General features: G+C 39.0%; 1 protein-coding gene across 2 annotated transcripts in view; it reads right to left on the minus strand.

Moving 5' to 3' along the window:
* Positions 1-54: 54 nt before the first annotated feature.
* The window catches only part of LOC145494038 (kinesin-like protein unc-104), a 34,145-nt gene continuing 12,342 nt past the window's right edge, over positions 55-21,857 (minus strand). Inside the window, exons 20-55 of one of the 2 annotated variants that reach the window (XM_081473510.1) lie at positions 21,346-21,437; positions 20,998-21,081; positions 20,842-20,898; positions 20,699-20,752; positions 19,882-19,981; positions 19,392-19,464; positions 19,252-19,287; positions 17,163-17,229; positions 16,281-16,366; positions 15,655-15,723; positions 15,162-15,322; positions 14,504-14,623; positions 13,919-14,037; positions 13,715-13,815; positions 12,482-12,633; positions 12,060-12,153; positions 11,407-11,528; positions 9,733-9,776; positions 9,544-9,580; positions 9,279-9,350; positions 8,764-8,830; positions 8,020-8,104; positions 6,857-7,028; positions 6,727-6,778; positions 6,097-6,179; positions 5,945-5,986; positions 5,623-5,681; positions 4,996-5,141; positions 4,422-4,664; positions 4,103-4,153; positions 3,301-3,395; positions 2,363-2,435; positions 2,239-2,286; positions 2,086-2,145; positions 1,681-1,805; positions 55-1,399 (exon numbers count right to left, since the gene is read on the minus strand). In XM_081473510.1, the coding sequence (XP_081329636.1) occupies positions 1,363-1,399; positions 1,681-1,805; positions 2,086-2,145; positions 2,239-2,286; positions 2,363-2,435; positions 3,301-3,395; positions 4,103-4,153; positions 4,422-4,664; positions 4,996-5,141; positions 5,623-5,681; positions 5,945-5,986; positions 6,097-6,179; positions 6,727-6,778; positions 6,857-7,028; positions 8,020-8,104; positions 8,764-8,830; positions 9,279-9,350; positions 9,544-9,580; positions 9,733-9,776; positions 11,407-11,528; positions 12,060-12,153; positions 12,482-12,633; positions 13,715-13,815; positions 13,919-14,037; positions 14,504-14,623; positions 15,162-15,322; positions 15,655-15,723; positions 16,281-16,366; positions 17,163-17,229; positions 19,252-19,287; positions 19,392-19,464; positions 19,882-19,981; positions 20,699-20,752; positions 20,842-20,898; positions 20,998-21,081; positions 21,346-21,437 (3,178 nt within the window). In that variant the 3' untranslated portion in view covers positions 55-1,362. Of the gene's footprint in view, positions 1,400-1,680; positions 1,806-2,085; positions 2,146-2,238; positions 2,287-2,362; positions 2,436-3,300; positions 3,417-4,102; positions 4,154-4,421; positions 4,665-4,995; positions 5,142-5,622; positions 5,682-5,944; positions 5,987-6,096; positions 6,180-6,726; positions 6,779-6,856; positions 7,029-8,019; positions 8,105-8,763; positions 8,831-9,278; positions 9,351-9,543; positions 9,581-9,732; positions 9,777-11,406; positions 11,529-12,059; positions 12,154-12,481; positions 12,634-13,714; positions 13,816-13,918; positions 14,038-14,503; positions 14,624-15,161; positions 15,323-15,654; positions 15,724-16,280; positions 16,367-17,162; positions 17,230-19,251; positions 19,288-19,391; positions 19,465-19,881; positions 19,982-20,698; positions 20,753-20,841; positions 20,899-20,997; positions 21,082-21,345; positions 21,438-21,857 lie in introns of both variants that reach the window. The other variant, XM_081473503.1, reaches the window with a different exon arrangement.

The raw sequence follows: 21,857 nt of genomic DNA on the forward strand, positions 1-21,857 counted from the left end.
GGTGCTGTTTTAAACCGTTTTCCCAAAATTCGTAGTCTCCTACCAAACAAGGCGTTAAACAGAACCCACTTTATTTCTCTGACAGAAATTACACTTTAAAAATAGCAAAAGTAAACAAAGAAATACAGTAACGAGGCTTTTTTTTACACTTACATATGAAAAAAAACTTAAAAATGAAGAACATAAGTAAATAAAAGTATTTTTACACATTAAGAAAACACTCAGTTTCTCCTTGAAAATTGGATCTAATTGAACAACTTGTCCATCCATGCAAACTTAAAAACGTTACTAAACGCTGACATTTTAACGATTTCAAAGAGATCCTCCGAACATCAAGATGTGAAACCGCCTTCCCAGTTTTGAGGAAAGTTAAAGTTGTACAGCGCCAATGTCGCGTTCTTGGTATCGTTGAAAAGTTTCAATTTAGTTAAGGTGACACTTTCAATTTACGATAACGTCATATCGGCCTTTGTGGATAGACAGACACCAATTCATAAGGACATCTCGCGAATTACACAGACAACACTTGTGTCTCTACTACTACTACTAACGTATTTCAACTGTCTTGAAATACAAAGACATGCTTCATACCGCAAAAGGCAGTTCTTAAGGTAAACCAGCTAAAGTTTCGATAGTAAGCCATGAAACGCTACAATCGACCCAAAATGTTGTCATTCATCATTAAAAATACTAATTGATTTTAAAGAGCCCCTTTTAAAAACACATAGATCCCATATCCCACGTTACCCCATCGTCGAAAAATAAGTAAATGGCTATTTGTTGTAAATATTCACTGAAAATAAATACTTCTCACCGTTGAAGGCCTCTGAGGACCTCTCTGAGGTGATACCATTCACGGAATATTCTAAAACTCGCTAGAGCAACATCAAGAACTTGTTTGATTCCTCGTTCACAATCACGTGCTATTATGGAACAAATACACTATAGCTAACTGATACAGTTTGTAAGAAATAGCAAATCAAAGGGAAGATAGTTACCAAAAGATCTAAAATCGTACCAGTGTGGACATTTGCTTGCTCATTATCTTGAAACGCCACAAATATTTAGAAATTTTACATTAAGAGCACTGAAAAATACTCTACATTTTAACTTAATATATTAATAGTGATTACTAACTATACCATTTAAAATTTAAAATTAATCTAATCCAACCTTTGTATTCCTTATACTATATACATTAATTATTACATAAATTATGTTAAATTATACAAATTATGCTATTCTCGTAGCACAGATGCCTTTGATTTTAACATCCTTATGTCTGTGAGGAAGTTTATTAGATTTTCAAGTAAATCCGAAGGAAACACCTTGTTCCTTTGTTCTTTACGAATCCGCACCCTTTTAATTGTGTCCCTGTTTTAAGCTTCCTCTTCTTGACCTGAGAAGAAAGGCGAGCCACAACGTTTAGCACAAGACCAACATGGAGGTGGACAAAACTCTACCACAAGTTTGGTGTATTGATTGGACTACTCAGGGTTAATAACATGCGTACAAAGATCACCGAGAATGATCCCTAGTAGTAAGATAGAACCTCATTTACAACAGAAAATGAATCCACAGAAAGCGTCCATCTGTTAAACTACTATTTTGTCAGAATAACTCCGTCCTGAACCAATCGCATTTCACAAATCTCTCACCCTGTAATAAAACACATCATACCTTATGCTGCCAACTAACAGAGGGTCAAGTGCGTACAGCCAGTCATATGTATCTTCCTCTTTCTCTGTTGTTGTTCGTACTAGAAATCTACAATGTCTTGTGCGGATTGAGAAAACACTAAACGTCTGCAATGGATGCAAAACCGTTAAACACTTTAGAGTACAAATCGAAGGTTACACCGAGAATGAACAACAATCCTGTAAAATGAATTCTGTAAAATGAAAATGATTGATATAAACAGTCACAGTTCTGACCTAATTGTTACTTTCTGCGACCACCATGAACACTTATTTCTTAGAAGTGACTATGATTACTTTGGCAAACGATAACAAAATCAAAGAACTTAAAACTGAGTCACTTTGTCGTAATACCCTAGAATAGCCTAAGCACTATAAAATATCTCACCACAAAATACTCAGGACACTCCACTTTGGAATGCTTCAGATTGATTAAGAATTGTTCAACCTAAAACCGACAAGAACGAAAGTTAAAAAAATTCAAGAAATCTTACTTCAACAACCTTTAAGGAAAGACACATTTTGTTGAATCTAAGCTTACCGGATCACCTTCCTGGCGATAAAGAAGGACGTAAGGCTTTCTAACAATCTAGGAGAACATAAAATGCAATTAAAAACACACAGGAAAGTGTATCGAGGGGCGAAGAAGGAGGTTTTACACTCACCACATAACATTTGCTCCACCTACAGCTGCAGTCGTCCATGATATGAAGATACCCTCGTTTACTTATTACCGGGCTGTGGGGCACAGATTTTCGGATAAAATCATGTTAGGTCGGTAGATAACACAAGAATGCTGCAGTTATCAGGTTTGTGACATCCTAAAGTTATGACCACCCTTTGTTTCTAGAGGAAGGTGCTAGAAACATTTCAAGAATTTTCGATGAGAAGTTAATAGATTTGAAATATATGGAGAGACAACGATTAAAAATACCGTTACATTAATCCTATCAAACCGATGTGGATGCGCTACAAGGTAGCGTCTTTCACCTAGAATCCCCTTCATCTCAATAGACATGGCTTTTCTGCTGTGGACAGCGCCATGTTTTACCAGCCTGACTATCATGTCGAGCGTAACCTGGGGCTGGATAATAGGCCATTTCCGAGTTACCTTATGCCTCTGTTTCAAAACGAGTCCTAGTGCAAAACCTTTCATAGGGAAATGAGTTTCATTTGCATGAAAATGAACCTGCAAGGGAAACACATTTTCATAAGAATGGTTTCGGACACAGAAGCAAAACGCAACTCAGAAAAGGACTATTCGAAATGTTGGGTCAAAACGCAATCTCGTTCCCAGAGTCTTCGTTCCCCTTGACCAGCGGTCGGAAAACGAGAGCTCTGGGAGCAACCATTTTGAAATAACCGAATTCTGGTGATTCTGCCCATCCAGTCTGCATCTATGGCGCATGCCTGAAATTGTTGCTCCCAGAGCTCTCGTTTTCCGACCGCTGGTCAAGGGGAACGAAGACTCTGGGAACGAGATTGGTCAAAACGATGATCGTTTTGATACGTGAACAAATTCTCCCAACTATTCTCAGGATGCGAAATAAGTAGGGACCCGAAGGAGAATGCATTCGGGAAAATTACGAGTTGTTAGTCTTACTTCTTTCTGACAAGTTCCACCTCTGGTACGTAATACTCCACTCTAGATTCTCCTTCATCCTCATTCCGCTGGGTTCCCAACGCAGTCGCACCTCCCTGTAATGATGAAGCTGGACTCTGAAGAACGTTGCATTTTACAAACAAAACAACCTTATTACAGGAACATTTCGGCCAGCTAAGTAGTCTATGTAACATACCGGTTACAGTAAAAACCTGCGTGTAAGAAGCTGGCAAAATAGGTTCTTGTATTTTGTGGTAGTACCTGGCAATTTTAGGCTAAGTAGGTTCTTAATTAATTCGTATTTTGAATGAAGGAGATATAATTGTTGATTTTTTCACTACTGTATAATGTTTTCTTCTCGTAATACAAATTTGCAATCTCAAAGTCACACTCATTGGTTGAAATGTTTATCATAACTCAGCTGTAACTCGCATATTAGAACCTCCTCTATCTTGCTTGGCTAAACAGGCTCTTATATTTTTGGTATTAAAATGGCAAATTTCTGCTAGCAGGTTCCTAAACCACTAAGTTCCTACAAGCCGGCTTTTAAAGCAACACGAGAGGGTAGGACGCTAGCACAACTTAAAATAACATACTTAAAACAAAGTTATGAACACTCCTTCTGAACAAAAGTGAAGATACAAAACAGAGTCTTACTGACCTAGCTCGCAACTTTGAAACTCTCCATAACTTTACAGTTCCGCCATGAAACAAAGTTCATTGAAAAGCAAAGCTCTAGAACCTAATATTTGTCAACTGCATGAATCAAAAGGCACGCACTTGTTAAGTGGAATTCACTCACCAAAGTTTTAACCTCGCTCAAGTCTTTTTTCCAAGTTAAGAGACCAAGACACTGAAAGGTAACAGAAAAAAAAGAGTGAAAACACCCATTTAGCTCTTAGTTTGTTTTAAAACAAGGAAATGCTTGGCTGAATGGGCTTCGTCTGGACATTACAAGTCCAGTCAGTTCTTGAAGACTGATGAGTTCCACCCTAAAACGTAACCCTAAAAAGTGACTCGACTCGTTACTTGAAAAAAGGGATCCGCAATAAATCTTTCAAGTTTTCTGAGAAGACTATGCATATTCAAAACATTCGCATACGGTTTTATGATAGATTTACCTTCTTTAACAAAGTTTCTTTCACTTTCACTGGGTCCACGTCCCTCGTAAAACGCAGCGGTTTCCCGGCAGGAATAGAAGCTATTGATAGAAACGACGAGGACAACGAAATAGAGCCGAGACTACTCCGGCTGGAACATTCACTGCCGGCGGAGAAAATGCCCGGATCTACAAGCACCGTGTCAGGACGGTCAGAGGACATGAGCTTCTCGCCGAGACACAGGATATGACGAGCTTTACCCACCTGTAAACAGAAGAGATTGCAGATCAAAAAGCGCGTCACATACTAGCAGTACTATCAAAGGTTCAGTTGGACTGACGAAATAGCAAATGCCTTAAAAGGCAGTTATGAATTCCGTAAAGACCTAATCAACCAAAAGCTGGATCCACAGCAAGATACCAGACGTTGTTGGATTTTATCAGTTCCCCTTGCTTCGTCTTGTGAACAGCAATTAAACCTCGGTACCCTCGTTTGATTCTTTGGGGAAACAGAAAGAGAGGTTCCACCGTTTACCAGGGACGAAATTAGTGAACATTATGTACGCATTCCATGCCTGTATACAGTAGTCTTTTACCTCCTGGATTCGCTCCAGTTTGTCTAAATGTGCCTGATGTTCATCAATGAGTGATATCCCCCTGGGTTTCCACTCTCCTAAGTTTTCCTCTCCTCTCACATAAATGCTAGAGGTGTCCATCACCACTCTTCTCTTTGTTTTCATCACTAATGAAAAAAAAAAAACCGCACATAGAACAGAAAAGATTGCAAATGTTAAAAGGTTGCTGTACTTGGAAAATTTGCACAGGATTACATAAGACGTGATAAAGTGAATTTGGTCTTTTTCAGTCCGATCACAGAAAGCACCCAAGAAAAGCACAGTTACCTTAAAATGAACTTTCTACGTCAAGAACTAACCCATTTTCCTAGCTATCTGAACTTCTGGCGAAAAGGCGGGAAACTGTTTCTCAATAAAACCAAGAACAAAACGCTGCCGTCACGCTAGGAACGTTTTATTAATCTTTTTTCGGTACAAATAGGACATCATTAACATTTATTTTTTTCTTCGAGACAAGGAAAATTCAACATCAAATTTCTGATGTAGTTCTCATATTTGAGTTATGTTCATAACATGATCAAGAAACAACTTGCCGCGAGTACAATTTTTATATCGAACTGTATTACGAACCATGGAAACTTTACTTACACTGTCCGTGCTCATCAGCAGGATGATAAACAAGTTCAAATATATCACTGAGCTTGTCACTAGAAAACAAGGAAAACAACACTAAATGTTAACAATATGAAACTTCCGAAGTATAAATAATAATAATAATAATAATAATAATAATAATAATAATAATGATAATAACAATAATAACGAATATTTATACAGGATAGCCCTTCGGTGCAAGAGTACTGTTATCAAAGGGGTCCTGTCTAAATAACATAATATAAAGTTAAAAACAAACAAACAAACAAAAAAAAAAGCTCAAAAAAGCTTAAGCTACGAAAATATGTAAACGTACTTTTCAGGACGCTTTGAAGAGCCGAAGAAACTCCAAACAGATCTGCAAAGGTAACAATATAGAAGTTTACAGACTGTCCCTTTTATCATCACGTAATGCTTGGTGATAAAGAAATTCAGAAAAACCATGTCCCAACTGTTCTGCGCGCTCACCTGGAGGAAGTTTTTGAATCCCTTCCAAACACACAGAGAGAAATATCCTTTGAGACACAGGAAGTTTGGCAACAGTTTTCCAGCTGCCAAAAAAGGATTTCGTCTGTTAAGATCTTATCTTAAAACAATCAACGAGACGTTTGCCCCAGGGCTGTTAAACCCGAGGGCAACGACTTACGTTACTTTCAGAATACCACACTGAGAAAGTCAGTGGTAACGACACTCTACTAATTAAGTGATACTTATTTACATGCAAGTCTCGTGCCTTTTTGCTACGCTTTGGCGGCATATCAGACGTGTTTGGTCCAGCCATGGTTCGTATTTTGGCGACACGTAGTTGAGCGAAGTTACTCATGGCGAGACCAAACGGGCCTGATATTCTACCGAAGCTTACCAAAAGACGTGCGATTAGGTATTTACCCTACCAAAATTCGTCTTAGTGACACCATATCGTAGCCATATCAGGTCAAAGACTTGATATCGCAGGATATCAGGACAGTCACAGGACAGTAAGACGACTTCTGATTGGCTAATTGCGACTTTGGGTGCGGTTTGACACACTAAGTGGTACGGTGTTTCAAGTAAACGTCATGAGAACAATGAACCTTCAGAAAAACAGATAAAACCAACCTCAAGATATGTTGACATGGTGACAAACACGAGTTCCCCTGGCGGTGTTACTCTGCAAAGTGTCACACAACACGAAGGTTAAACCATGCCTGATCTCAATCAATAATAACACAACACTTGTCTAGCCTACCTGTTAAGTAAGATGGAGTTATGAAGCGACGAGTCCCAAGCCGCCTCGAACCTAAACACGCATTTGTTCTCATCCGGGTGGGACTGGACCTGAGGTGAGAGCACGTTTAAAGAGACGGTGTGGGGCGAACTCTCCCCGGCAGGGGGAGGGACAAGCGTTGTGCGGACACGACCTACAAGGAAATAGATTACCATCTTATGAGTGCTCAATTCACAACAACATTTATGAGAAACCTAACTTGAGTTAAAGGTAACCTTACAAGAGACTATACCGCCATTGATTTCTTTATTTTTTGACTAGCACGATGTTGGAGAGGGAATCCTTGGACTGTGCGCTGTTTGTGACCATACAATTACATTTTTGCACGTTAGGTCGATCATATTTTTTACAATATCTGTCTAATTTCTCGCGCGCTGATTGGCTCAGTTCTATCATCAATAAGAGTACAGACGGATACAATTTTAATTTATGCAAACTTTCAAGTTCAACTTCCAGCTCTCAAACTGTCAACTTCTTAAACAATGATATTTTATGGATTTTTTAAGTAGCCAATCGAAAAGCGAGAAAAGCTATTGACAATGTTCGCGTCATTTTGAATGAAATTCACTTATCTTTGTTTACGGCAAGTTTACGGCGTCTTTTCCCCTCATTTATTCCCGGCATTTCACCATTTTGGGGTCTTCTTATGGTAAAAAACAAATTGACGTCAGTATTTTATGCGTCTGTCCTCTTATTAATGATAAATTTCGGCATAACATTGCCAAAGTTTACTGCGGAACCACTCGCCTCCAGCTCGTGGTTTCACAGCCACTTTGACAATGTTATGACGCAGTTTATCATTAATAAGACAGACGCATAAAAAACTGACGTCAATTTGTTAATTCATAAAATTGCCACGTGCAGAGGCAGCCAGATCGTAAATTAAGTAGTGGCAAAATGCATTGTCGTGTCGTCGTCACCATTATCGGACAGTTCAAAAGTCCCGATAACAGAGCAGGAACCCAAAAGGAGCCTCCCAAAACTTGAGAAGACATCCTGACAAGCAGAAACTTGAGAGACAAAGCACAGAGATTCACAGAGGAATAGTCATTGATTGGGTTAAGGAAAGCCTATTTGCTCGCCCACTCTTAACACTGGTTATGGCTCATCGTGCCATAACTTACCAACAACCAGGTCCATAACTCGTCTTATTCTGATATCCATGGAGTTCTCGTGTATGATAGTGACAACCAGGCGCCTTTGGATTCCCTGACCAAAAAGGAATATAAAATACAACAGTTAATCATTCCTAAATCATGCTGAAGAAAAATTGCTGTGTGGTTTCTTGGTTATTACCAAGCCTATAAGTGATTTACTAACAATTTCGTTCATGTTGAAGTCCTTATTTCCATCCATTCTGCGATCACAATTCGTGCTGATGTGCCGATGACATATCCTAAAAAGTGTTATTATACCTGTTCAAATTAACCCCTAAAACCCGTGCGATCAAAACTCCAACTTGTTTCATTGCCAAATTCCCGTCATCAAGAGCAAAAATTAGTATTCCAATTCCGACTTATTTGAGATGAAAAAAAAACAGGTTATCACACTAGTAGAGTCTGGGATAGAGCAATGTTGCTGTTGGAGTTGCCTTGAGTAACCATGTGGCTACTTAAGCGGGTTACGTGTTTTACGAGCTTTCTGATTGGTTGAAATAACTCGTGCAACGTGCTAAAAGCAGTCAGAGCAAGCAAATTGTTCTCATGCAAGAGTAAAACTGGACTGGACACAAATGGGTTTCACAGCACCTGACACAAGTTGCATGTTTTGCTTTGATTCATTGACAGACGACAGTCATTACAAATATTGCTTTACAGTTACTCTTGAGCAGACGACTTGAACGCCTATGCAATATGGAAAATATATACCTGATGAAGAAGAAAGACTCCACCACAAGGAATGTCCGGTTTACGTCTAACAACGCACGGGAAATAACTGAAATCCAACAAATTAAATAACGATCATTAAACTTGTCAAACCGTACCTTAGCTTTAGCATAAATAACATAGTAATAACGTATTTAAAATCTATATAAAAATGTTTGTAGCATGCTTCCAAAGCTTACCAATCATGGTAAAACAAAAGGAAAAACAAACAAAAACTGATGTAGAACGCACATAAAAGTTATGTCTGTAGTAGACTGATCAACGTATATCCTGAAGTGCAAGCAATGTAAGAGGAAAGAACGTACAGCTTTCAACGAAGCAAACAAAAGTTTTCAATTACGATGAACCCAATACGATTGGCAGGAAAATGTGACAGGAAGATGAAGCCGAAAATGGAGAAAAGTAAAGTTCTCTTCGCAGGAAAGAATTATGTTGTTCCTTAGTGTTTTGACAGATCGCACTCTTCAGAAGGCGTTTGTCGAAGTTGTGCAACTTACTCTCCAGAAAGTGACATTTCATAGACCTCAACCCAGACTAGCAAATCAAATTTTAGAGTGCCTTCGTCGTCACTGTAAAACAGAAGAATTTTAGTTAATTGTGAATGTGAAGATAATTCATGATAACAGAAAGCTACAACAATGTATTATTTTTATCATCAAATAATCAAAAAATACACCTTAGAAAAATAAGTCAGTTAGTGTTTTAATGTGACACTGTAACAGCTCAAAAAGCCTTCAGATAATGCTACTTCTATTTTCTTACCAGAGTTGATATGGTACAGAGACGGCAGGTGGAGAGTCTAAAATCACAACAAGAAAGAAAAAAGTAAAGAAGAACATCACTGAATGCGACCGTCATTGTACTAGTTTGTCAACTCATGGACAATGACTCTAAGCAAGTCTACGAACAAAAAGACTCAAGACTTAAAACAGACACGATGTTACCCGTTACCATTTGAAGACTTAGAATCTGTTTTGCCTTCCTTTACAATGGCCCTAATGCAAAAGTACATAACAACGAATGAGCAAAAGTACCAGAGGAGAACGAGATATCAATTCTAATAAATAGTTAATCATTACAGCTGAGTAGAAACACCCTTATCCCTATTAAACTAACCGTCAACACCAATTGTTTTGAGTAAGGCAAGTAATGGAGAAAAGTTTGCATTCACTGGCTCGAACTGACGATGCTTAAGGTGGCCGAACACAGTTTTCAAGATCCTATACCTAATTCACCATTACTTTTAAGCTATTTATGCTTTGGCGCCCGTTTTTTGCAAGAGTCGAGGTTAACCACAGAAAAGTTTATTCTCGCATTTTGGCTAAGGTGTATATTGTTGCCATGGCAACGGGGTTGGTTAAAAACAAGGCTTAAAAAATGGTTTTTGTTTATTTAAAAAAAATCCAGTCATTAGATTTTTTTCATCTTTTGCCCATTACGAATTGACATTAAATCCCTTCTGTCAACACTGTTCTAATAAAATTTTGACATAGGCGATTTTCGTAATTCGCCGTAAATCGTTTTCACCGCATGTTCTGTATTATTAAAAATTCCCTATGTCAAAATTCAGATTTTTTGCGATAGATCATTCACGCGGTTTCTGAACTATTTTTTTGCCAAATTTCTTGAAATTCTAACGACTGGATGGTCAGAAATCAGCAATTTTCTGCAAGAGCAATCGGTCTTAATTTTTCGAGCAACTGCACATGCGCTGCATTTAACTGGGTTCTTTCGGTAACAAAGAAAAAGCTGAGAATTGCTGGGTTCTTTGCGTCGTTACCTTTTCTAACATATCTTTGTAATAAAAGACTAAAGCCATCAATACACTGCGTTCAATAATAGAGAAAAATAGCACAGATAGTGCGGGTGTTGAGTAAACAAAATGATCGCTCTATTGACGGAATGTTTGTTTTTGCAATCCTTGTGCGCGCGCTCAATTGCATCAGCAAAAGCGCGCGCGAAAACTGTGTTCGGCCACCTTAATTTGGTTTCTGTAGCATTAAAAAGTGACTAAGAGAATTGCTGGGGTCTTACGCATCACATGGCACGAAAAGGACAGATGATAATGAGGAGAGTTGTTACACTGCCTGGTTGGAATCACTTGTTAATGGATGAAGACGTTCACCCACACCCCCCCACCCCCCCGCCGCCGACTTAACCACCACACCCCAATCCATCTTCACGCGTTGCACCAACAACATGGTAGCAGCCCTTTACACTCCTGAGAGGTACTCTAATTAGTGTATGATCGCGTTCTCCCACATTGTAGTGTAATGTTCCGTTCTCACTACGTCAGAGAAATTTGAAAACGCAGCTTTCTTTCTTCGGTTAGGCCTACCGTCCCCACTAATCCGTCACGAAAACGGAGCTGTTCGAAAACGCTTTTCATACCAGAGGGATTTGAAAACGCGAGCTTCTTCTTTAAGTGTAGTAGGAAGACATTTTGAAAACGGAGCTTTTCGAAAACATGATGACATCACTTTAATCATGTCCAAGTTTTCTTCAAACACAAATCTAAAATGACCGGTGATTGTTGCGTTTTCAAATTTCTCCGGCGTAGTGTGGACGAGGCCTAAGAAGTGTGCAAAGACTAGTAAGGGGACTGTATGTTGAATGACACTGTACCTTGGAAGCTGTACACTAGACTGATGCTGCTGTGGATGATGTTGATAGTGACCAAACACTTCCACCTGAAGAGGTCTGGTACTGATGTAATCTATGAATTCCCTTGTTACCACGACTCCAACCTTCAATTAGGAATCATGAATAGAAAGCGTTTAGAAAGACTTAAGGAAGTAGTTAGAGGCAGCATGTTTAAACCAGTCAAGGTAAAAATGTTCAGTATACAACCAAAACCAGTCACGGCTTGGCGTAACAGCTCAGTAGAAGAACTTTGGTCTTGACAGAAACGTTTCTCGAAAAAACTGTGAGAAACAAATTACCAGCAGAAAGTCAAGAAACGGTATGTCACACTATCTACACCGGTGTGTTTACTTTGGTAACGCAACAGTTGAGGCTGATATACAGACGTGACAGTTGTACCTAGCCTCTGACTGACCAGATACGATAAACAGCCTTGTTCTAAGATCATATCAACAACACGAACAATATAACGACTGAAGAGCATGGCAATCTGAAAAGATTATATCGCAAAGCCGTGAATTGGGGTTTATTCCTCAAATCATGACATGATTGTTCTATGGGTAAATGTGAACACAACCGAGCATACAACAATAATACCAAACTAACTGCTTCAATTCTGCAAGCGAAAGCAGTACCTTTTGCGTAAAGTAGAAGCCTAAAGGGCCGCTATTTTGGTTATTAGCGACGGGCTCAGTACAAAATCCTTCATCCTCTTCACTACAGAGAAACCTACAAAAAAAAAAAAAACAAGTATTGTCAGCAGAAACCCCTGACAAGAAATCTTCTGACTCCACGCCCTAAAAATTTTGTCTCTTGTAATTTCCAAATAAACTTGCTTTCCCTTTTCTGAAGTAGCCAGACACGACAAGCCCGTAAATTTACCACAAAAACATAACTACATGAACTTCTTGCGTTTTTGGAGAAGTTTTAGGTTCAACTGTCATCTCGTAGCCTTTGCAAACAAATAATCCTTCAGGTAGTTGTAATTTAATTCATGCGATAAAAAAGATGAGCGACCAGGTACAAGTACTCTATAAAGTCGAACTTTAAAGTTTACCTTATCTGACAGAATATGTCTGTATACTGCGCTGGAATCCCTTGACCCTGCAGTACAGTGATGCTGATCACGTAAGGTTTGCCAACATGAAGTGTCCCCTTTGAGAATGGAGGCTCGGTTACTTCATCTGCTTCAGCCGCTTCTTCCGCCTCCTGTTTGAATTAATTTAGACCCGTCAAAAGTTCAGCATGATGATTAGTACATTACTTGCAAAAAATTTCGGACGTTTTATTTTCCGACACTTTTTATCGCACTTCGTACTTTGCTGAAACATAGGTAACGTAAATTTATGCCTACAAAACACGTTTTAGACTGAACCAACATCTGTGAAAAATCGACGGCAAAATAAGAAAAATTCTATCAAGCCGTTACGTGTCTCAAGCCTTGTCTCAACTAGAGTTCGCTCCATAAAGGAAACTAGCGGTTTTGGAGCTATGTTAATATTTCGAACGCTTAAAATTTCGGACGCTTGAAAATTTCGGATTAATTTCGGACACGTTTTTGTCCGAAATTAAAATCGTCCCAAATTTTTTACGAGTAGAGTAACTGAGCACGAGATTTTCTTATTGCAGTTGCTAAGCAACTTAAGGTATTCTTCAAGTACCATGATGACGTAACAGTCGGGAGTGCTCGGAAAGAACTCGAGAATGTTTTTGCTGGGTTTCGATCAAAGACAGAGAATCAGAAAAAATTGGAGAAACTGTAAGATATCCGCGTCATCAGAAACTCTACGATACTTTGCTACAGACACAACTGAACTCATCTTTCACTCTCTTAATTATTCCTCTTTGTCACGTCTCTTCTACATACATGTAAAGGAAGTGTGAACTTTTATCCAGAGAATTCAAGTCTACATAACGAGAACGTGTTGAGAAAACTCTCTACATCTACATCTCCATCTACATCTACGTCTAAATCTACATAGTGGGGTCCTGCAAAGGGAGACGCTTATCACTACAAGACATTGAAAGTAAAAAGAGGGGAGGGAGATAACAGACCTAAAAAGAATTATATTTTATAATAAACAAATAAAAACATAATTTGAAAGTTAACTACGAAAAAACAATTAATTAATTAATATTAATACAACAAACTGATCCCAGCTAGCATTTAAATATTGTAAACGAAGAGCTATCTTAAATAATGAAGTTTTTGCTGCACGAGACTGTAGGTTACTGAGGAGACCACCTTGAGATAAACTTCTCTATCTACATTACCGACGCCTTAGTTTACCTCTTCCTCCACTTCACTCTTCTGTTCACTATCATCAGATCGAAAATCCAACCACAGCACGGATGACCGTCCCATGTCATCCACATGCCAAGTCTGATTATCTGCGAATCCAATTCAGCAACTAATCAGCACCGACTGAGGTTTGATCAGATTTAAAGAAATTAACAGACTAAAGCAGTAAAGTGATCGCAACAGATTCAATACCAGTGCACTGTTGAATGCTGATGGAAAGGTTTCCTTGTATATCTCCGGATTCACTGACAATAGGCACGGATTGCTCCAGGAGAACACCATACACCAAGTTACTTAGGTATATAAACGATCTGGCGAAGAAAATTATGTCAAAGGTTTAACAAATGTAGTTGCTTGATAGTATTTGAAGACTGAAAACTTTAAAATAACGTCGATAATCGTCACTTACAAGCTCAAATTTTCTTTCTCCTCGTATTACTATCTCTTCACCTTTTGCATCACTCAGAATAAAACTTAAGAAATTCATTTTCAACAATTATTGATTCTATGAAAACCATAAACTGCAGATGTCCTTGTCAACATGTTACCTGCTATATCTTGCCTTGCTGGAACCTAAGCCTACAAGCCCAACTGGTTTTTATTAGGTTTCCTGGCCATTTGTTTAATTATTTTTCTGCTTTATAGTTAAAAATTGTTAACAAGTCTATTTATAATGGAAAATGAAGTAAAATACAATACAATTTACAAATCGTTAGCCCTGACTAGGGCAATAGTGAGTTGGCTTGGTCGGCACCTAGTGTAAGGAAACTGACATACCTCCCAATGAGCCTGAACCACGGCAGAGCGTCGTAAAAAGGATCAACAGTGTCGAAGGAGATTTTAGTGTTAGATTCTGCAGCAGTGTCATACATGAAGCGCATGTCCTCCAGTCGATCCCTAAACATTAAAACATGACTACCTCAGCTGCGAGTCCTCAACTATTCACACACTGTACCACTGGAACAACATGAGCTTCGCGCCGCGCCAAATATCGCTTTACTGTACATTTGGATCTTAATCAAAGACAAGGGCATAAATACATGTACAATCCCGGCTTTACACAAGGTCAAATAAGGAGAGAACGAATCTTTCGTAGAGCTTTGACAAAAACGTTGAACAATAGGTCTGCAACGGATTCTAAAAGTACTAAAAACCCTTGAGCAATCAAAGTGATATAACCGATTAGAGACGAATCAAAACTGAAGTGATCTTCTTGCAATAAGTGATTTTAAAGACAGCCTTTGTTACAATCTTTGATGCGTAGCAAAAGTGGTCTTTCATCCACTGCTAGACAGCGTTAAACTTTTAAAAGCAATGCAAGGAGTATAAAGAATGATAATGGAGAATAATAGAAATAATGGAAAACAAGTCAAAATGAGTGAGGAGGACGTTGATGCTGATCTTCGAGATCATGTACTTTTGACTGCATTCTTACCGTAGTTTGCCAAGGGACCAGTAATGTGAGGCCCCATTTTTCATATCTTTGACTTCAACGGCGAGTACCGCGGGGTTGTCCTTGTGCCTGACGTCACTCAGAAGAAAGGATGGGAGGGGAGTGTAGAGTGTGTCTGTTAACAACGTGAATTGGAACTCCACCTGCAAAACAGTGAGGTAAACTGTTGACCTCTCCAGCAGTCTCTGCTTGGCTTCTTTTACAGGGCTTAGGCGCGTTGGGAGATCAGCGTTTGAAAATCAAATCTAGGAAGGGTTTCATGATTTTTAGTTTCAATATGCTAGAGACAATTTAACCAATATCTCAAAAAGCAACCATGTTAAAATTTGTTAAGAACATAATCAAACCAGCGAAAACGCTCCACAGAGCTGCCACGTTCGACTGAATAAGACAGCGAATGAAAGAAACAATGATCATGGCCGGAGGAAGCTAACTGATGAATGTTCAACAACGATATCAAGGGTCACTATTCTACCTTTTTCCTCAACTCCACACTGATGGCATTTGCTTCTTTCAACAGCACTGCATGACTCAACAAGTCGTCCTAAAATGTTAACAGTCAGTGGGTATGTATTCAGTTGCTGACAAATTGACCACGCAACTTGTTTACAAAGGCTCAAGCCCGACACCAGACAAAACTCGTAGATGAGGGCACTGATTTAAAGGAAACTCCAGGGAGTGTGATCGTGTAACTGGTCTGGGATAATTATGGCGTACATGTCCGGAACATTTGCTAAAATCCCTACCTTTAAAACTTAACATAGGAACCCTATGAACACCCTTAAACCGTCTCTAGTCTCTAAGTCCTCGTACGCCATTTCGGAATTACCTTGTGCCTCTGCTCCCAAACAAATACTCGTGCAAATCCTTTCATATGAAAATGAGTTTGATTTGCATGAAAATCAACCTGTAGGAGAAACGCATTTTCATATGAATGGATTTGCTCAAAGACTCGCTTTGACACAGTGGCAAAAGGCAAATCGGAAACGGCCTGCTGTGAATGGCCGAGTGTTATAACTGTTGTCAAGTGAGCAATGTCTTTTAGTTTAGCATCAGTAAAGAAACAAAGAGCTGCAACGGAATGAACGGCTTGACACAAACCCTAAATGACGTGCACAGGTAACACTTCCACTTGTCCACCACCACCTCCGCCAGGTTGAGCTCACGCTCGGTCAGCGGGCTCTCGCCTTAAGATAGTAGAATACATGTTATATACCACTCCATTTACAACTAAAATGTCGAACCTTTTTATAAAGAAATACAAAACTTACGTATGTAGAATTAAAACAAATAGACGTATTGAAACCAAACTAAAAGCGCATTTAAAAACGTCGTTTCAGAGAGTTTTAAGATTTGTTCCTCTCTAAGCACAAAGTTGGCGACAGAAAATTGGGCTCCTGCCGTGTATTTCACTCCTTTCACGGCCTACACGGGGAGGCTAAACCCGAAAGAGGTACCTCTTTCAGCCTTCAGGTATATGAAGGGTAAGGATTTCACAAGTTGAGGTACATGGAAGGGTAGGAAAATCGGTCCGCGGTATTGTTTCTTGACCTCATTCCAAGGGTTCAGAAGAGGGATGCAGCGTCCTTTAGTGAAAGGGGTACCTTTTTTCAACAAAAGCTATATGAAAGGGACACCTGATCTATAAAAGGGTAAGGGGTTGGACCGCGGGGCGGAGCCTCCCCGTATAAACGTACAAAACTTTGTCGAGTGCCCCTTTCCCGGGGATTTCACTCTGCAGGCAAACGTAAAGCTACATTCCTTGTCTCCACATTAGTACGATATTAGTATTCAGCAGACCCATCATTTAAGACAATTTCTAGTAGCCGGTAAGACTGATGTTGGACGAGTGATTTCTTTTGTGCGCTGTGGATGCTGGGTTTTCACAAGCTCATGCACACCAATTTAACAGTTCGAAATGATCACTAATACGTCAAACAGTGATAGACCAGATTGAAAAGATGTGAAAGAAATGCTGCTTACTGTCAAAGCTTTCCACATCGATGTTACTGTCCACTGATTCACTGGACGGCACTGAAGTAAGCTCCATCTACATAACAAAACATCACACACGACTCATGCTATGTAAGGTTGTGCTTACTAAGTAAACGGTGAATTACTAAGAAAACATCGATAAAACCACCACAGGCGGAATCATTACAATTGACAAATATAAAATTGCCGCTTCATGTTAACATGCACGTAAGAGAATAAGAGTGTGTGTAAGAACATCGGTAGAATGTGTGCAGATCATAATACATACTGATCTATAGGAGGTTTTAGTCAACCCAGACTCTGTTTCATTACTTCGTGAAGTTTATAATCACATAAACGACAGTTTTATATTTTTTTAATTCAAACTAAGTGAGGAATTTAACGTGACTTCACAACTGAGTTTACATACTTCTTGCATCTAGTTATCTATCCCATCACAATTCGTGTGGTATACTCTGTTTCTCATAATTTTATAAGTTCACAACACATTCGAAAGTTCACGTTAACCTCGCGCCACCACTAATTAGTGATTTAATGACTTACTTTGCATCAATTACTTTGTTAGTTTTGCGCCTGTTAAATACGGCTTTCTGAGCTATTTTAACAAGTAAAAAGTTTGAACCAACTAAGTAATCACACAGATAAATCTACGTACAATTGATCGTTAACTGTCACTTATCACTAGTTCATTACGAAAAAAATGAAACAAAACAAAAAATGTTGCGAGAAAGTGGAAAATGAGGGTTAAGACGGAAGCTGCATGGTGTGCAGCTGATTAACAGCGTATCACTTGCAAGTCCCAAAACAGATCAGTATCTCACGTCTTCTTCTTACAAAATAGTCAACAGAGCAGTTTTCATGCCGTAAAATCAAACACAAAGCCTATTACAACATCTATTTGCAAGAAAAGATTAAACAAAATAAGAATTCGAATTACCAATTGACGTGAACCCGAAGCAAAGCAAACCATCCCAAATTAACTTCGACAATCAAATGAAAACCGCTCAATATCGCACCGTTATGTATTAATTATTGACACAGTATTTTCAGAGCTAACATCAAAATGAGTTCACACTGTGAACCCATTTTGATGTTATTTTGATGTTATTTTAAGCAGTCAGGAAGAATTTAATGAATATAGCTCGGGACTTACATGTAAAGTGTGCATTTGTGCAAATGAATTAAGAAAGTAAAACGTGAACAGAAAACAAAATTAGTGGAGATAACCGACCCCTGTTTTACATGATGCACGTCACGTCAAAAAAAAAAAACAACAAGTCTCGTGTGGTAGTCGTCCAATCGAAGATCTTGAAAAACCTTTAAAATTTGTTAAGACAACTGCCTACCCATTGCTTATTACAACGTGTTAGCAGAGTTCTTAAATCGAAAGGCTAAGTACCTTAGAATTGCCTTCAGTTGTTGATGCCCGCCGGTGATGTACACGGCGGGAATTCTTGGAAGAAAAGTGAATTTGTGCTGTTTTCGATTGTGGAAAGATCAACATGAGTTTTTTCTTTTTACGTGAAGAACCGTGTAGAGAAACATTCTAAAAGATCAAAAAGAGAACAAAAAGTGCAGAGTGATGGGTTGGGTCCAGGCTTTCATTTTCCAGGGTGTGCAAAAACATGTGTTACTATATCCCAGCCAAGGGTTTAATTGCATTTTTCATTTAATGACAAACTAAAGGAGTTTTTAATGATTCAAGTTAAGATTTGTAAAAAAAAAAATGCAATCAAAATCATTATTTTCAGGGATCACCCTGGTTAATGATGAAACATTTTAATTTTTACCTCAGAATTGTTTATCGACACTTTGTACAATTGCACATAAAACGTTTTAAGTATTTGAATAAAATTTAAGGAGGTCTTTCGTTCTCAGAAATGTTAAGGAGAAGTTTCTGATTTTATGGCGTAATTTGAATTTATTTATGTGCTGAACATTGCAAAAGACAATGAACATATTCGGATTATCTTTCATTCTCTATTTACTTAAACTATCAGAAGGTCCTGGGCTATGAGTCTGGCCTAGTATGAAAGTTTATCTTATAACCAATAAAAAGGTGCACTTATTTGATTACCTTCCGCTGCAGTTCCTGTAGTCGAGTTTCATAGCTCTGAATAAAGAATTAACAAAGTTCACAGATTAAGTTTAAGCACAACAAGCAATCAGTTAGTAAGACAATCAGTGCGCTAAAAACACACACAAGGGTAACATTACCACTCTCTGTTGTTCTAGAAGCAAGTCAGCTTGATCTTTTTCTTTCTTAATTTGCTCCTCAAGTTCGAGAACCCTGAAGAAAAGCATTACAGTGTCCGTTTAAAATGAAAAGTCCCCACAAATATACATGAAAAAACAATCACCAGCAGTGATACAGTTTTACTTAAGTAGAGGAGGCACAGTGGCCTCATGGTCAGTGCGCTCGACTCCCGAGCGAGTCGTCCGGGTTCGAGCCCTGGCCGGAGGCGTTGCGTTGTGTTCTTGGGTAAGACACAGTGCCTCTCTCCACCCAGGTGTATAAATGGGTACCGGCGAACTAAATGCTGGGGGCTAACCTTGCGATGGACTAGCATCCCATCCAGGGGGGAGTAGAAAAACCCCTAGTCGCTTCATGCTACTGAAACCGGGTTAAGCTCCGGCCTGATGAGCCTCTTGGCTCCTATGCAGACTTAAACTATTAATTTCCCATAACGATTACAAAACACTCCACCTTTCATTCATTTCTTTAACATCCCATCCTTGCTCTCTTAGGAGTTCCAACACGGCAAATGACCAGTCTACAGGCTCTTCACCTTTCGCCTCATTTTTTCCTACAGAAACAACCGCAATAAACTTTTATTTAATGGCCACTCCTTCTGTATATTTCCTTGGAACTGACTCACTTAATATTGTTAGTATAATTTTCTTTGGTTAACTTCTCTTCAGAGAGAGTAGTATATTAGTGCTAGCTGGCAGTATTATCTTGTACATGTACTATCAAAGTTGTATCAAACCCCTCACCTTTAAAGGCTTTTCTTTTAAGTAGTGTTATTCTTAGGGAGGGAGGGGTTATTATAAGAATGTGGGACTTAATGCAGCTTTTCAAAACTTTGTTTTTTTTTATAGATGATTGACAAATAACTTGATATTGGTCATAAGTGCAATATCACGAAAAATCCACGTCCATCTCACATTTAAGTAAACATGGCTGGCAACTGATACTAAGGGCCTGTCCACACCATGCCGGAGAAATTTGAAAAAGCAACTTTCTTTCCCACGATTAGGCTTACCGTCCACACTAATCCCTCACGAAAACAGAGCTTTTCGAAAACGCTCTTCAAATTAGTGGAATTTGAAAACGGAGTTTTTCGAAAACAGTGACAATGAAGTTATGATAATCCTGTGATTTCCCTGCCCGAGGTTTCCTACACAAATCTAAACTGACGGGTGATTATTGCGTTTTCAAATTTCTCAGGCGTAGTGTGGAAGGAAAACATTTGATGCGTTGTGCGGACGGGACCTAAAAGAGGGAACAGACATTAACGTACCATTGATGTCTTCCAGAAGATTTCCTCGGGACTGACGAATCCGCTCCTCGCGGGCTGGTGATAAAGCAAATAAAATATCAAGCTTTCTTGCCAAGTTTCTCGTCAACGAAACAAACATCACGTGAAACAATCAAACAGCATACCTTGATCAGGATAATTAAATCTGAATACGTGATTGTTTCCAAGAATAATACGAGCCCCTGAAAAATGGAACATTGAATGAAATTAAGTTCCAGTCATCCCTTTCTGACAAGTGGAAATTCATGAACAATCTAGTGTGTCTTCATTCCAACACTCACCTGATCTTAACACTGTGGATTCTGTGACCAACTTTCCGTTGACAAATGTACGGCTGTTCTCGCACGGAATTATTTTTACTACACCTACAGATAACAACACAAAGCTAAGATTAACATCTTCAATAACAATAGCATCACCAACAACAAAGTACTGTACATGCACACGTACTACATAAACTTTGAATTCAATGATTTGTGGGTATCGGGAAGGCGTTCCACAGCTTTTGGAAAGTAGAATCTGCCTTGAAGAACGAAGCAGGCCGCCAATATTAGAGCTAAAGATACTGTGTAAATTCCGCGACAAATGCGACGTGAATATGAGCTCAACAACATGAAGGGTTCACTTGCCTTGATTATGTTCTAAGAGACAGTGCTCATCAAGGATATTCTCGCCACTCAGCTGGATATCTTGATGACTTTTTGCTCTGGCTTGGCCGACCCTACAGCATAAACATAACAGTCACGAAAATAACGTACCGAAGCAATTGCGTCGCTATAAATCAACTTAAGTTCAGTTCAATCCATTGCTTGACATTTAATGGAATTTGGGAGCTTTGGCCAGCCCTTGTACTGCTTTGCAGTACAAAAAACTGAAACTCTCTTAGTTTTAAGTTAAAACTAAGAGAGTGTAAAGAGAGTTTTCCCAAAAAAAGGTCTTATTCCCAACGTAATCCCCACAAAGCTTTATTTACAGCGGTTTCAGAAATCCCAGGATGGTCTAGAAACAGCCAGTCCCGTGACGCGGAGTTTGCCAACGTGGACAGCCCTTACACGTATCTTCTCCCTCCACGAAAACATCCACGCCACGCGCGTAGTAACATTATCCTCCAAAAAACAAGTACCATGTCTATTTATATATT

The sequence above is a fragment of the Orbicella franksi genome, chromosome 1 (assembly GCF_964199315.1).
Source record: "Orbicella franksi chromosome 1, jaOrbFran1.1, whole genome shotgun sequence".
NCBI classification, from domain to species: domain Eukaryota; kingdom Metazoa; phylum Cnidaria; class Anthozoa; order Scleractinia; family Merulinidae; genus Orbicella; species Orbicella franksi.